The following is a 14,141-nucleotide window of genomic DNA, read 5'->3' as shown; positions in this document are numbered from 1 at the left end:
GGATTCCTTTGAACAGTGTATCACTTGGGTTTTTGTTAAACACATTGTAAATTTTTGTTCCCACCAGGTTGTGTCTTCTGATCTTTACAATCCGGAGAACATGCTTGCTAAGTACAACCAAAACAAAATTAAAGTAGTGGAGTTCAAGAGACACTCAGGAACATGTGAGGGATGCATAATGAAGGTGGCGGGAGGGGGGGAAGGCTTTGGAACAAGCCAGGAATAGTGTACTAGGGTTTTCCAGAGGAACAGAATGGATGGATGGACAGATGGACGGATGGACAGATGGACAGATGGATGGATGGATGGGCTGATGGGTGGGTGGGTGGGTGGGCTGATGGATGGATGGACGGGCAGATGGACAGACGGGCAGGTGGGCTGATGGATGGATGGATAGATGGACGGATGGACGGGCGGACAGACGGGTGGGTGGATGGATGGGTGGATGGATGGGTGGATATTTTAGGGAAGTGACTCATGACTGTGGGGGCTGGCAGGTTTGAAATCAGGCCGACAGCTAGAGATCCAGGGAAGAGTTGACATTACAGTCTTGGGTCCGAAGGCAGTTCCTTCTTCCTCGGGGACTGCAGTTGGTTACGGCCTTCAACTGATTGGACGAGGCCCATCCGCATAATGGAGGGTAATCTGCTTTATTCAAAATCTGATTTAGGGATGCCCGGGTGGCTCAGCGGTTGAGCATCTGCCCTCAGCCCAGGGCGTGATCCTGGAGACCTGGGATCGAGTCCCACGTGGGGCTCCCTGCAGGGAGCCTGCTTCTCCCTCTGCCTGTGTCTCTGCCTCTGTGTCTCTCATGAATAAATAAATCTTTTTTAAAAATCTGATTAAAAATTTTTTTAAAAAAAGACTGACAGAGTGAAGGAGCACAAGCATAAGCAAAGGGAGCTGCAGAGGGATTGGGAGAAGCACAAGGGAGAGGGACAAACAGACTCCCCGCTGAGCAGGGAGCCCCGATGAGGGGCTCGATCCCAGGACCCCGGGAACATGACCCGAGCCGAAGGCAGACGCTTAACCGACTGGGCCACCCGGGCACTGCTGCTGACTTCAATGTCATCACATCTAAAACACATCTTCACAGCAACATCTAGACAGGTTTCACCAAACAACGGGCACCAAACCTTGGAGGTCATTGGACATCCCACACTCGGACAGGATGGAGCTTAAGGAACATGGCAGAGCCTTGGGTCCATCTGGGGCCGCTCCTTGGGAGCCGTGGATGGGGGCTAACGGTGTAGGAAGGTCTAAGGAACAACTGGATAGACGAGGCTCTTTAATTTGTTGAGCGACCCTAATGTGTACAGCGGACAATACCAAGGCCGCCTATGGCCCTCGCCCTTCGAGACAGAGGGCTTGTACAGAACAATAGGGCAGAGTGTGGTGTGTGCCAAGGGAGCCCCGTGCATCCCTGCCCCCCAGGGGCTCCCCAACTGCTGGACTGGACCAGCACGTAGATGACCACACGTGCGAGGCACATGCTGGGTAGGGGTTGACCCAGGGCATCTCAGGAGCACAGGGTGACGTTAGTTGGGGTCAGGAGAGGGGACCTCTCTGTTTTGTTGTAGGTGTTGGCCTGCTGACTGAGGAGAGGGTTCTAGTCAAAAAGAGTGTGTCACCAAGAGCCACAGATGTCCTCAGCTAAGGCTAGAGCAAGGGAGCCGGAGCTGCAACGAGGGAGCCTGCTGGGGCTGTCACACGCTGAGAAGACTCCATCCCTTGTGACAGCTACCTGCGGCCGTCGAGCCAGCAGTCTGGGCTCAGCCTCCAAATGTTTCTCCGTAGCACAGCTGGCGTGGAGTTGCCATAGGTTGAAACCTCTCTGGGGTCCCTGCTTCCTGGCGGAGGGCATAGGCCATTGGCAGGGTCTGGCAGGGGAGTCCCGTGGTCCTGTCTAGGAAGGTCACGGTGCACACAGCCGGTGCGGGGGGGATATGGGGGGGAGATGGTGGCGGGCAGAGCGCACAGGTTTGGGGCGTGACCAGAGGCAGGCAGAGAAAGAGGGGGGCTGACTTCAGATCGGAAGAGGTGGGAGGAACTTAGTTGGGTGCAAACACCACTGTGCCCAGGGAGAGGGAACCAGGGATGAGCCACCAGAGCCAAGGGGGAGGTGGGCCGGGGTGTCCGAGGCCCCAAGGTCCGTGGTTTCTGCCTCCTGTTACCCGGTGTCCTAGCAGAGGCGTGTGGATGCTGTGAGGAAGGCTGGGGAGTTACCCCTCCCTCTGTGCATCCAGCCTGCTCACGTTGGAGACCCCGTGCCATCCCCACCGAGAGGCAAGGTGCTCCCAGGCCTCTGGCCAGACTGCACCCAGAGGCCACCCATATCCAACACAAACTACTTTATCTGCTTTGCCCTGACTCCCAGACGCCCCAGCACAGGCTCTGGGGGCTGCGCTGGATCCTCCCTGCTGCTGGGCTCCCCTGGGCCCCAGCACCAGGCACACACACACACACACACACACACACACACACACACACACACATGCTCTCTCTCTCTCTGTCTCTCCAGTGGAAACTGTTGGGCAATAAGAACCAGTAGGAAAAACAACCACTCCCTGCCCAGGCAGCTGCCCACCGGCTGTCTGTGCCTCCCTCGCTGTCATGCGACCAGGGGGCCCAGGCCCTCATTTGCGCCAGAGCACCCGCTGAGGCCCAGGCCCCTCTCTCCCACCTCCCGGCTCAGAAGCAGCACCAGTGCCCACACAGGAGCCTCGGCGACCTGTTACTCATCGTCCCAGGTCTGGGATCAAGTGACGATGCTGGAGCTGAGTTAGACTCCAGAGCGGCCCGAGCTGCTGGTGCTCTCGCCCCAAGTGCCCCGACTCCCCGACGGTACCCTAGACCTGAGCACGGTGGTGGGGACAGCATTCAGCTGTCCCGCTTCCTCCGCCGGGGACTGGGGACCCGTAGGCATCCAGGCAGGGGCTCGTCCCAGAGAGAAGGGGTGTCCCGCGGCCCTGGGCTGAGCCCCCAGCACAGACAGACAGCCCCATCCTGAGAGCAGAGCCAGGGCAGCTGGAGCGAAAGTAAGAAAAGCTGGGGAGCTGCTCATTCTGACAGGGACTGGCTCGGGGATAAGCTACAGATTGAGTGCAGATGTCTGGGGAGCCGGAGCCCTGGGACTTGTGCAAGGAGGCCTCCCGGAGGGACGTGTCCTCGCACGCAGTTGCAGGCAGCGTGCAGCATGCCCCCCCATCCTCCCCGCCACCCCCGAGCTTTAAGGAGCTGCGGAAGGTAGGATGGGGAGAACAGATGCTAGACAAGAGACTGGGCTTAGGAGGAAGTCGCGGAGGGTGGGAGAAGGCACAGCTTCAAGGACCCCGCGTGTCTGCCGCCCAGAGGACGCCCGCCAGCTGTCTGCCCTCTGTCGGTTGAGTCTGCGCCTGCGGCACAGCAGCCCTGGGGTTGGGGGGTTGGGGGGTGTCACAAACAGAACTTCCGAACCGCGACAGCGGCCAGGCTCCAGAACTCGGTGACCCAAGCGTGGCGTCTCAGCGGGACACAGGCCCTCTTGCACCGGAGGAGACGGAGGAGCCGCGGGAGCTCCGCAAACCCTGCTCTGGGCCCAGGTGGAGGCTGGGCTCCAACCAGACCGGCCTGTGCTCGAAGACTCTCCAGCAAGAGACGTGTGGCCACCAGGGGGCATCGCCACCCAGGTCGTGTGGCATCCTGGGCTCCCCATCCATCCCCTCCCTGGACCCACGGGGAGCAGGAAGCGGGCACAGATGTCAGGCCCCGGGCAGCTCCTAGCCGCTGAATGCAGTCCGGAGACCTCGGGTCTAGTGGCTTCTAGCGCCCGGCCTGCCGCCGGCTCTCCTCCCTGGCCTCGGTTGGCCCCCTCTGTCCTTGCACCTGTGTCGTGCCCGGGCCCGGGGCCCTTCCTTGGCTCTCCAGCTCCGGGCCAGAGGGCAGGGTGCAGTGAGCCTCGCAGGAACTGCATCTCCTGGGCCCACCCTGACCCTGGGGTTCCGAGCTACTGGGCCTCTCTGCTGCTGCGCCCTCCCTGGGGGGCAGAAAGGCGGCCTCCGGGCCAGGCCAGGGGGAGGAGTGCCTCAGGGGCTGAGACACAGGTGCCCTGTCCTGTCGCCCACGGCGCCCACCGCTCCAGCTTTCAGACAAGGCCGAGTCTTTGGGTCGCTGGCCCTTCCCACGACAGGTGCCCTTCCGCTGCTCCCTCCAGGGATGGCGGACCAGGAGCCCAGAGAACAGAAGCCATCGCCTCTCGCTCCGCACCGCCACCCGCACCCCCACCCGCACCCCAGGCGCCGTCTGTCGGGGGCAGGCAGCAGACGGTCCGGGGGTCCATCTGTGATCGCGCTTCACAATACAGTCCCGTGTTTCCCCACCAACACCCCCTCGGGCCCTCGGCTGATGGCCACTTGGTGGTGCCCGGGGGAGGTGGGAGGAGGGAGAGGAAGGCACCGAAGGAGCTGGCCCTCAGCTCCCAGCAGCCCGTGGCCCCCGTCTGCCGCCCCCCACCCAGCAAGCAGCCTGCCATCTGGACTTGTGCACCCCTCCCACCCACACCTCCCGTGGGCGCCGGGCCCGGGGCTGGGGCCAGGGCCGGGGCAGAGCCGGATCCGGAGGCAAGGGAGCACAGAGACAGAGCCCTTCGGGGCTCTCAGGGGGGACCTGGCCGCCTGCCTCCGCACTCGCCAGGCCGGCGCTACCGCAGCTTGCGACGGGGAAGCAGGCAGGGCCGCGCCACGCCAGCCTGGGCCGCACCGGGCGAATGGGGACCCAAGGGACACAGCGTCTCACCGGGTGGGATCGCAGGCTCTGGAACTGGGCTGCCTGGGTTTGAGTCTCGGCTCTGCCACTCAGGGGCCTAGAGCGAGTCACTCAACCCCTCTGGGCCTCAGTTTCCTCACGTGTGAGGTATCGATTTCATAGGGTTGCTAGGAAGAGCGAGTTAATGCACGCAAGGAACAGCACCCGCAGGACAGTGTGCGCAGCCCCATGGCAACTGCCCAATAAATGTCAGCTGTAAAGGCGTAACGTGGGTTTGGGAAGACTGGGGAAGGGGACAGATGGGGACAGTACCCCCCAGCCTCCGTCCGGTGGCCACTGGTGGGGTGCGGAGGCCCCCAGCTTGTGCTGACGCCCTGTGGTGGCTAGCTGCTCTTTAGACGCCAAGACTGGCCTTCCACTTCCTCCTCTCACTTCTTATTTGGGCACCTCTGACGACAGAGACTTCAGCTGGGCCACCCCAGTCTCTCCCACTGCCTGGCAGCCACGGTAACACAAGCGGCAGGTCGGGGGCTGGGGGGAAGATGATCCCAAAGACCGGTCAGACAGTGGTGGAGCACCCCCCTGCCCCCCAGCACCCACGCAGCTCAGGCACGGTCTCCCCCCCCCCCCCCCCCCCCCCCCCCCCCCCCCCGCCAGCAGTCAACACAGAGTGAAGATTTTTCTGCTGCAAAAAGGAGCATCTGAGCTCCAACCTCAGGAGCTGGGGAAAGGCACATTCAGGAGGGACCGCTCCTGACCCCCGGTGGGGACAGGCCGTGGGTGTCCACTGCCTCCTTTTTCACCTCTTCTGGGGCAGCTCTGGAAGGGGAAATCCTCGGCCCTCACCCCCGCCCCCCCGCGGGGCTCGTGCAGAGCCAGGAGTATTTCTAACCTTCACTTCCTTCAGGCACTTCACCCCCCTTTGTCCATACCCCTGCCCCCGCACTGCCCTCCCGACCCTCCCCTCCCTAAAGGCTCCCGCAGCCCCCCCGATGGCCTAGACTCTTCCCCTGGGCTTCCAACGACCCCTCTCTGTGCCCCCCACGCCACCAGATTCTCCATGAATCTCCAAAGCCATCCGTCTCGGGATTTTCAAACCTCGTGCACAAGCCCCTTCACACGCCCGCACACGCACGCAGACACGCACACCCGCCGCAGGTACCCGGGGGACCCCCGGCCCCGCCCCAGGGTGCCCCGCGCCCCTCCCCCGCGGCCAGGCTTCCCCCGGGGCGCGCCCGGGTCTCTGGGCTTCCCCAGCCCCGCGGGGCTGGGGACGCCGCGGGCGGGGCTCGGGGCAGCGGCCCCCGGGGGCGGGGCCTGCCGCTCAGGGGCGTGGCTACGCGAGGCCCCGCCCCCCGCCCCGCCCCGCTCCCCGAGCCTATAAAGGGAAGCGGCCCGCCGCCCGCCCGGCTGGCAGCCCCGAGCCGCTGGCAGCCCCACGCGCCGAGCGAGCGCCGCCTCCGAGGGTCGCCGGGCGCCGGAGCCATGACCCTCCGCCGACTCAGGAAGCTGCAGCAGAAGGAGGAGGCGGCGGCCGCCCCGGACCCCGCCGCCCGGGCTCCCGACTCGGGAGCGGCCCCCGCCACCCCCGCCGCGACCCCGGCCTCGGGCCCCCGTGCGGCCGCCGCCGGCCCCGCGGCCCCCGGAGACGAGCTGTACGCGGCGCTGGAGGACTATCACCCGGCCGAGCTGTACCGCGCGCTCGCCGTGTCCGGGGGCACCCTGCCCCGCCGGAAGGTGCGTGCCGCCCCCGCCCCGCCCCGCCCCGCCCCGGCCCCGGCCCCCGCCCCCCGCGAGCGCGCCGAGCCCGCAGCTGCGCCCGCCGACCCCGCCGCGCACTCCTCGGGGCCCGCGGCTCCCCCGCGCGCTCGTCCTGCTGTCCGTCGCTCGGCCCCCGAGGCCCCCTCGGCCCGGTCCTGCAAAGGCGCGAGCCTGCCCCCGCCGCCCCCGAGCCCGCGGCTCCCCGTCTCGCTCCTCTCCTCGCCGACTCCTCCCGAGCACCCCTGCTCCTACCCGCTCCGTCCGGCCCTCCGCGCCCCTGGGCCCCGCCCCCCGCGCCCCGCGCCCCGCGCCCCGCGCCCAGGTGTCTCCATCACCCCCCCACCCCCCCCGGGAGCTCCCGTCTGCGCGGCTCCGGTTGCCCCGAGGAGGCCCGGGAGCCGCGCGGGGAGCGGGCGCGGGTGGGGTCCCCGGAGCTCACGCTTCCGAGGGGACGCGCGGGTTGCTGCGCTCCGGCTGCCGCCCGGCCCGGCGTCGGGGTGCGGGGCGCGGGGCGCGGGGTGCGGGGCGCCCGGGACTCGGCCGGGACCGGACGCGGCGGGAGGGGGCGCCGGCGCCCGCGGGGCAGGAAGGATGCGAGCCGCGCCCGCCTTCTGCGGCTCCCCCTCCGCGGGGCGCTTCCTCCGGCCTGGGGCACCTGAGCGCTCAGAAGTGGGGACACGCGCCCAGGTTAGGGAGAGGGCGCTGGTGGCCTTTCCTCGCTCAGTCCCCCCGCCCTCCCCTGGCCCCTGGCTCCCCCCCATACAATGAACAGCTTGTTGAGAATTTGCATTTTATGAAAATCGGAATGAAAGACAAAGGGGTCTCTCTATGCTGCGCAGCCCTTCCGTCCCGGCCCGTTTGGGAGCTGCCCCCACCCCTGAGGCCAGTCTTGGGTTCTGGAGAAAGAGGACTCCCTTCTCTTCCCAGCCTCGGGTGGGCCCCGGGGGAGGGTTGACTGGGCGGTTGAGGGCGCGCGGGACCAGGGCTGGTCTGGCAGGGCCTCCTCCAAGGCCCAACATTTTAGGGAACCAGAGAGAGAGGAGCCGCTCCCGGGGCCCCAAGGAGGCAGGAACCCTCGGCTCTGACAGCTCCCTCCCGCCCACCTCCCCAAAACCCTCCCAGTCTCTCTCCTAAGTATAGTGAGACTTAAGGACAAGTTTGAGATTCGGTTTGTGTTTGTTTTGTCCCAGAGAGCAACAAAATAAACAGCAATGTCCAGAACCCCTGGTGGAGCAGGGCGCAGCTGGACACCTGCAGCTGGGATCCACAGTGGGCCCCTGAAACAGCCTGTGGTTTGGGGGAGGAGGGTTGGCCCTACCCTCTCCTGGTTTTCCAAGTTCAGGCTGGGATTGCCAGCCCTCCAGACCTGGGTCTCTGACCCCAGCTTCCCCAAGTGGCTGAGACATTAGAAGGAGATGCCTAACTGTGTGGCAGCGGGTCTCTGGAGGACCTTGATAGGCAAGCCCAGGGTCCCCCTGCCCTTCCTTGGCAACATCTGTAAAGAGCCTCTGCCTCGGCTTTCAGGGTTTGGAGGGCGCCTGAGCCCTGCAGACACACACCCCGAGGGTAGAGACTATTCTAGCTTAATGAGTCCCCTCAGCGCCCCGGGCCTGGACCAGCCACAGTGCTGAGAGTTTCGTGCATCTGGACCCCAGGAGGACTGCTGTGTCTCACAGTCTCCCTTATGGGGTAGAGCCTTACGGAGAATTTTGTGGAGTGATGCTGGAGCCGAGCGGCACTCAGCAAATAGTCACGCTGTTGCCGAAGCAAGTATGGAACTGGGACCAGCCAGGCGGGCACCAGGAAGTGAGGTGCTGGGTCCAGGGGCTGGAGCTCAGGGGAGAGTCTTCCCAGAGTGGACTCTCAGCACCTGCTCCAGGACAGTCCTCCTCTCACCTGCTCTTTCCTCTCTTTCTTCCCACCCAGGGCTCAGGATTCCGCTGGAAGAATCTCAGCCACAGTCCTGAACAGCAGCGGTGAGTCACCAGCACCCCGGAGCCCCTGCCCTGGTCCAAAAGGGTGAGGAGCTGGGGTGGGGGTGGAGGGCAGCACGACACAGCTCTCAGCCCAGGGGGAGTCATGCTCCTACCCTTTCAGCGTGGTTCCCTCACTAGGAGTGAGGGGCAGGTGGGGGTGTGGGCTGTGTTAAGGGGGTGGCAGAGAAAGGAGGTAGGGACTTTTGAGTCATCAGGTACTCCTCATGCCACCCCCAGTCCCTGCCAGTCACCCCTCCTGGGCAGATCTAGATCTGGGAGGGGGAGGAAGTAGAAGTCCTTGGGGGCTCCCCTGAGAGCTCTCCCAGCCCCAGCAAAGCCCCAGGGGGCCCAGACCGTAGCCCAGCTGTGTCCAGCTGTGTCCAGCTGTGTCCAACTGCTTGAGTGTGGCCACCTCCTGCCTCCAGGAGCTCCGTCCTCTGCTGCTCCCATCCCATGGCAGCCCTCTTTGGAAGCATCCGACGTGAGGGCAGAAGTAGGCGCTGCCCTCAGGCCCTGCGCCGCTCAGGCCCAGGCAGACTGGGGCCTGGCTTCTGAAGTGGATCAGCGGACTCCAGCCGGCTAGCTAGATTGGCCTGTTGGGCCCTTGAGCTAAGAGTTGTTTTTATATTTCTAAAGGGTTGTAAAAATAACAACAAAGAACAATATAGGACAGAGGCCCAACGGAGCCCGCAGAGAAAGCCTAAAATATTTACTAGCTGGCCCTCTGCAGAAAAAAGTTTGCCAACACTTGAAGAAACCCAGAGTAACCCAGAACTTCAGTCACCCTGTTGCCCGCCCGACACAAAACACACGGAGCAGGCGGCCCAGCGATCCCAGTGGGGAGGCGCTCCAGGGAGCACTGGGAGTTGCTTGCTGCTCAGCATTTGGGGGGCATCTGGGTCGGGCTGGGAGCTGTGGACCCGGGTCTCCAGGGCCTTTCTGAGGCCGGGAGACTCGAAGGGGCCTTTGGAGGCTGCTGTGACTCTGCCTCTGGCAGGGGCGGGAAGGAAGGGGGTGGGGGTGGGCAGAGGAAACTCTGGGCTCCCCCAGCAGGCGAGGATCTGGAGCGGCTCCAGACCATTGTGTCCGGCGGGCAGGCCTTCAGTGCGGGAAGGGGCGGCCTCCAGGCTCCCCTCCCCCCCGGCCTCACATCTGGTGGGCTGGGCTGGCCGGCGCAGCTGGGAGGAGCAGCTGTGGTCTGGGCTGAGCCTCGTGACCGGCCTCCGGGGGTGGGGCCAGCACGCTCCCCAGGGCCTGGAGTGGGGCCCCGGCTAGGCAGCGAGTGGTACTCCAGGGCTCACCAGAAAGCTGCAGGCCTGCCTCCCAAACTCCGGAGGCCCGATCCCTCTGGGGACCAGCCTACGCTGGAGGCCAGACTGATTGATTCTCTGTGGCTCCACGAAGCTGATTTCAGCTGGGGACTGGGACGGGCGTTCCAGCGACCCATGATGAGAGTGAGTTGTCGCTGGAGACAGTGAGCCCCGCCGGGTGTTCTAGAGCAGACCCCAACGTCAGTGGAAGGCCACGCGATGGGACCACCAAGCTCCTTCTAACCTGACAGTCCCGAAATGGCCCCCGTGTCCCCTTGCAGGAAAGTGCTGACTTTGGAGAAGGAGGAGAACCAGACCTTCGGCTTTGAGATCCAGGTGGGAGAAGCTGGGTGCAGAGGAAGGGGGGGATACGGAGGCCGGCCCGAGGGAGGGCTGGACCCTGCCGCAGCCCTGGCTGATGGTTCCCCTGCCCGTTACAGACTTACGGCCTCCACCACCGGGAGGAGCAGCGCGTGGAGATGGTGACTTTTGTCTGCCGGGTCCATGAGTCCAGCCCTGCCCAGCTGGCCGGGCTCACACCAGGTGAGGTCTGAGCCCAGGTCGCAAGGCTCCGGGCAGGCGGGATGGCCTTACTCCCAAGCAGAGGGGGTGAGAAATCACTTCTGGAATCAACTCCCCTTCCTTCTCCTGTTTTGAGAAGGCGGGAAAGAGGAATGGATAGAGTTTAAGCTTTGGATCCAGGCAAATTGGCCACGTACTGTGTGCTCTCAAGCAGTCCCAGCTGCAAAATGGGGGCAATGACCCGCCAAGGGTTTCCCTGGGCACAGAGCCGAGGCCTGGTGAGTGGCAGATGTTGCTGCTACTGTTTGCCTCCTCCTGGAGTTCTGGCCCTCTGGCCCTGGGCAGGAGTCGGGGAAGGTGCGCCACCCCATTAGATCTGCTTGATGGCGGCGATCAGGGCATCCTGTGCCAACCTGGCCCAACTCCGCGGGGCACCTGTGTTACTTCCTCCAACAAGGAAATGGTGCCTCCAGTTGGGGGGCCCTTGGGATTGGCTAAGTCTAGAGTCCCCAGGCCCCCCAGGAAGGGGATTGAGACTGTATGAACGCCCCCCCAATTCCATCACCACTTTCTTCTCTAAGCCCCCGCCTCCTTGCCCACTTACCAGCAGCCCCTGGTAGCCTAGTGGTGTACGGCAACTCTGCAAAACGCTCTGAGGCCCGCTCTCCCTCCTGATCCCCGAAGTAGCCACAGTGAGGATCCACATCCTTTTTCTACAGATGGGAAATGGGGCCCTTGGAGATGGTGGCTTGCCCTGCCTCGAGTCAGGAGGCTCTGCGGTGGCGCGGGGAGTCAGAAGCCGAGGCCTCTCATGCCTGGGGCCAGTGGTAGTTCCCAGCTGCGTGCTCCTCACCCTGACCCCTTCCTGTCTTGGCTGGGTCTCATGACCGCCTGTGGGCTAGACAGGAGTAACCGGCTCCGGTGGCAGCCCACGGTTGCTGAGAGGGCTCGGCCTTTGGGTGCAGTCTCCTGAGGATGGGGTGAAGGTGTGGGTGAATGAGGGCCCCATGCCCCGGTGCTGGGCCAGGACCAGGTTTCCCCACGACTATGGCGAGTGGCAGGAGGGAGCTCAGGAGTGTTCTGTGGGGTTATGACCCTGACCCTTTCCAGCTAAGCTAGGGGGCTGGGACCGTCCCGTCCCGTCATGCCCCATGGGACACACGCTGACCCTCCTCTCCGCCTGGCAGGAGACACCATCGCCAGTGTCAACGGCCTGAACGTGGAGGGCATTCGGCATCGAGAGATTGTTGACATCATTAAGGCATCGGGCAACGTTCTCAGGTACGTCTGCGTGCCGCCGCCGTCCTTGAAGATTCCCCAGCTCAGCTTCTCTCTGTGTTTCCACACCCCGTGGGCTCTCTCAGCCTCTGATTCCCCAACCTCCTCAGGCTGGAAACTCTCTACGGGACGTCCATCCGGAAGGCGGAACTGGAGGCCCGGCTGCAGTACCTGAAGGTAGAGCAGCCCCGGGGAACGCCCAGCCGCCACCCTCTCCTCCCCAAGCCCGTGCCTCCAGGCCTCACTCTTTAGTTGGGGGCTCCTTGATCTGTCTGAACCTGCCTTGAAAAAAACCTTAAGGTGCCTCCTGGGTGCCGCCTGAGCCCTCCCAGCCTGCGCCTACCCACCTCCTGACAGTGCGACCACGTGGGGGGGTGTCTCTTGCAGCAAACCCTGTATGAGAAGTGGGGAGAGTACAGGTCCCTAATGGTGCAAGAGCAGCGGCTGGTGCATGGTGAGTAGGGGTGGGGGTGCAGAGGGTCCCCTACGGACACCCCTAGTCATGCTTCCCCCGCCAAGGGAGGGGTTCCCGCCGTCTCCAAAGTGAAGAAAGGTTGGGTGCGCTCGGGGTGCAGCCCTGGCCTGGGGTATGTGACCCAGACATTTGCGCTTAACGGGGGCCCCAGTGTCACGGGGGTCCTCAGGAGCACTGCGTGCATGCCCGGTTCCACGGAGGAGCCCCGTGCACGGGTCCCCGCGCCCTGACCGCCCCCCCGCCCCCCCGCAGGCCTGGTGGTGAAGGACCCGAGCATCTACGACACGCTGGAGTCGGTGCGCTCCTGCCTGTACGGGGCGGGGCTGCTGCCGGGCTCGCTGCCCTTCGGGCCCCTGCTGGCGGCGCCCGGGGGTCCCCGCGGGGCTGCGCGGCGGGCGGGGGGCGACGCGGACGACGCCGTCTACCACACGTGCTTCTTCGGGGCCGCCGAGCCCGCGCCCCCGCCCGCCCGCGCCCGCGCCCCCGCCGAGCCCCCCGCGCCCCCGGCCGCGCCCCCGGCCCGGGCTGCGCTGAGCCGAAGCGCCAGCGTGCGGTGCGGGGGCCCCGGGGGCGGCGGGGGCGGCGGCGGCGGGGGCGCGGGGGGCGCGCTCTGGACTGAGGCCCGCGAGCAGGCCCTGTGCGCCCCGGGGCTGCGCAAGGCCAAGTACCGCAGCTTCCGCCGGCGGCTGCTCAAGTTCATCCCCGGACTCAACCGCTCCCTGGAGGAGGAGGAGAGCCAGCTGTAGGGCGGCCGGGGCGGGAAGCTATTTATTTATTTATTCGTGGCAGCCTGCGCGGAAAGGGGGCGGCGGGGGGGGGGGGGGACCCCAGGAGCCCAGCAGCCCAGCGCCAAGGGGGAGGGTCCCCCGCCCCAGCTGGCCTGCCGCCCCCCACCCATGCAAGGGCGCCCACACACCTCCCCGCCTCCTCTAACCCCGGCGGGGAGCTTGGTTGGGTTGGGGACGGTTTGGGGGCGTTCATCCTACATCCAGGTCTGCAGTGCCTTGTGGGGTGTCCAGGAGAACTCCCCTGGAGGGGAGGAGCCCCGTCCCACGAAGCCCTCTCCCCAGCTTTACGTGCTCCTCGCCCTGGCCCTGGGGGACACAGGGCCTGGGGTCGGGCCTCCCCACTCCCTCCACGCACAGCCTCCCAAGGTGCTGGGCCCCCTCCTTCCCGGCCTGGACCCCTAAGGGCTTGGCCCCTCCCAGGGGCCTGTAACTAAGTTGGGTCCTGCCGGGCAGGGGTCCCGGGTTCTTCTCCGCCCCCTTGGGGGACAGGAATGGGCACGTCCAGGTGGGGTGGGGGCAGCACAGACTGTTCCGCCGTTTTGCATATTGTTGCTTCTGAACCACAAACTGTATAAAATTGACGGTTTTTTTGCATCTGTTGTCAGCGTGGTGACTGCGGGGGTGGGGGGTGGGGGCAGGATTGGGCTCCAGCAAGCTCCGACTCTACCACGCACCCCATCCCCCAACACACACGCCTCCCCCCCCCCCCCACATAGACATGCGGCGCACACTGTATTTTACATCTTATTTGCTTGGAGCCTGCAGCCAGGGGGATTTTGACTTACATGTGTGAACCTGAGCAAGAGGCCCCACACCCTCCCCAGAACTCGGGTGCTTCCCTGCCCAAGACTCCCAGCAGGTGGTGGCCAAGCCTCCTCTAAAGTCCTCGCCCGCCCTGCCCTGCCCTGCGCAAATAATTGTGCTTGGAACCCTCTGGGCCCTGGGCCTGGGTCACCCACAGCCACCCCGCCTGTGACCCGCCCAACCACTGACTGCTCCATTGTCGTCGAACTCCCTACTTCTAGAATGAGATTCTAAGTCCCACGCCGGCTTATCTGACCCTCGCCCGCCTCGTTTTCTTTTTTTTTTTTAATTTTTTTAAGGTATTTATTTATTTATGATAGTCACAGAGAGAGAGAGAGAGGCAGAGACACAGGCAGAGGGAGAAGCAGGCTCCATGCACCGGGAGCCCGATGTGGGATTCGATCCCGGGTCTCCAGGATCGCGCCCTGGGCCAAAGGCAGGCGCCAAACCGCTGCACCATCCAGGGATCCCCCGCCTCGTTTTC

General features: G+C 64.7%; 1 protein-coding gene across 2 annotated transcripts; it reads left to right on the top strand.

Annotated features, from left to right (window-relative positions):
* The first annotated feature begins 6,163 nt into the window (after nt 1–6,163).
* Nucleotides 6,164–13,447, top strand: TAMALIN (trafficking regulator and scaffold protein tamalin). 2 transcript variants are annotated; one of them, XM_072797843.1, is made up of 8 exons: nt 6,164–6,480; nt 8,431–8,480; nt 10,072–10,126; nt 10,231–10,333; nt 11,500–11,593; nt 11,701–11,767; nt 11,978–12,044; nt 12,318–13,447. In XM_072797843.1, the coding sequence occupies exons 1-8, from the start codon at nt 6,229–6,231 to the stop codon at nt 12,809–12,811; spliced, it is 1,182 nt and encodes a 393-aa protein (XP_072653944.1). In that variant the 5' UTR covers nt 6,164–6,228; the 3' UTR covers nt 12,812–13,447. The 2 variants fall into 2 exon arrangements, with proteins under 2 accessions (XP_072653944.1, XP_072653945.1); XM_072797844.1 differs by lacking the exon at nt 6,164–6,480 and adding an exon at nt 7,081–7,191.
* The last annotated feature ends 694 nt before the right edge of the window (nt 13,448–14,141 follow it).

The sequence above is a fragment of the Canis lupus genome, chromosome 25 (genome assembly GCF_048164855.1).
Source record: "Canis lupus baileyi chromosome 25, mCanLup2.hap1, whole genome shotgun sequence".
NCBI classification, from domain to species: Eukaryota; Metazoa; Chordata; class Mammalia; order Carnivora; family Canidae; genus Canis; species Canis lupus.
The sequence above is the reverse complement of the archived record's forward strand: the minus strand, read 5'-3'. Positions and strand labels throughout refer to the sequence as shown.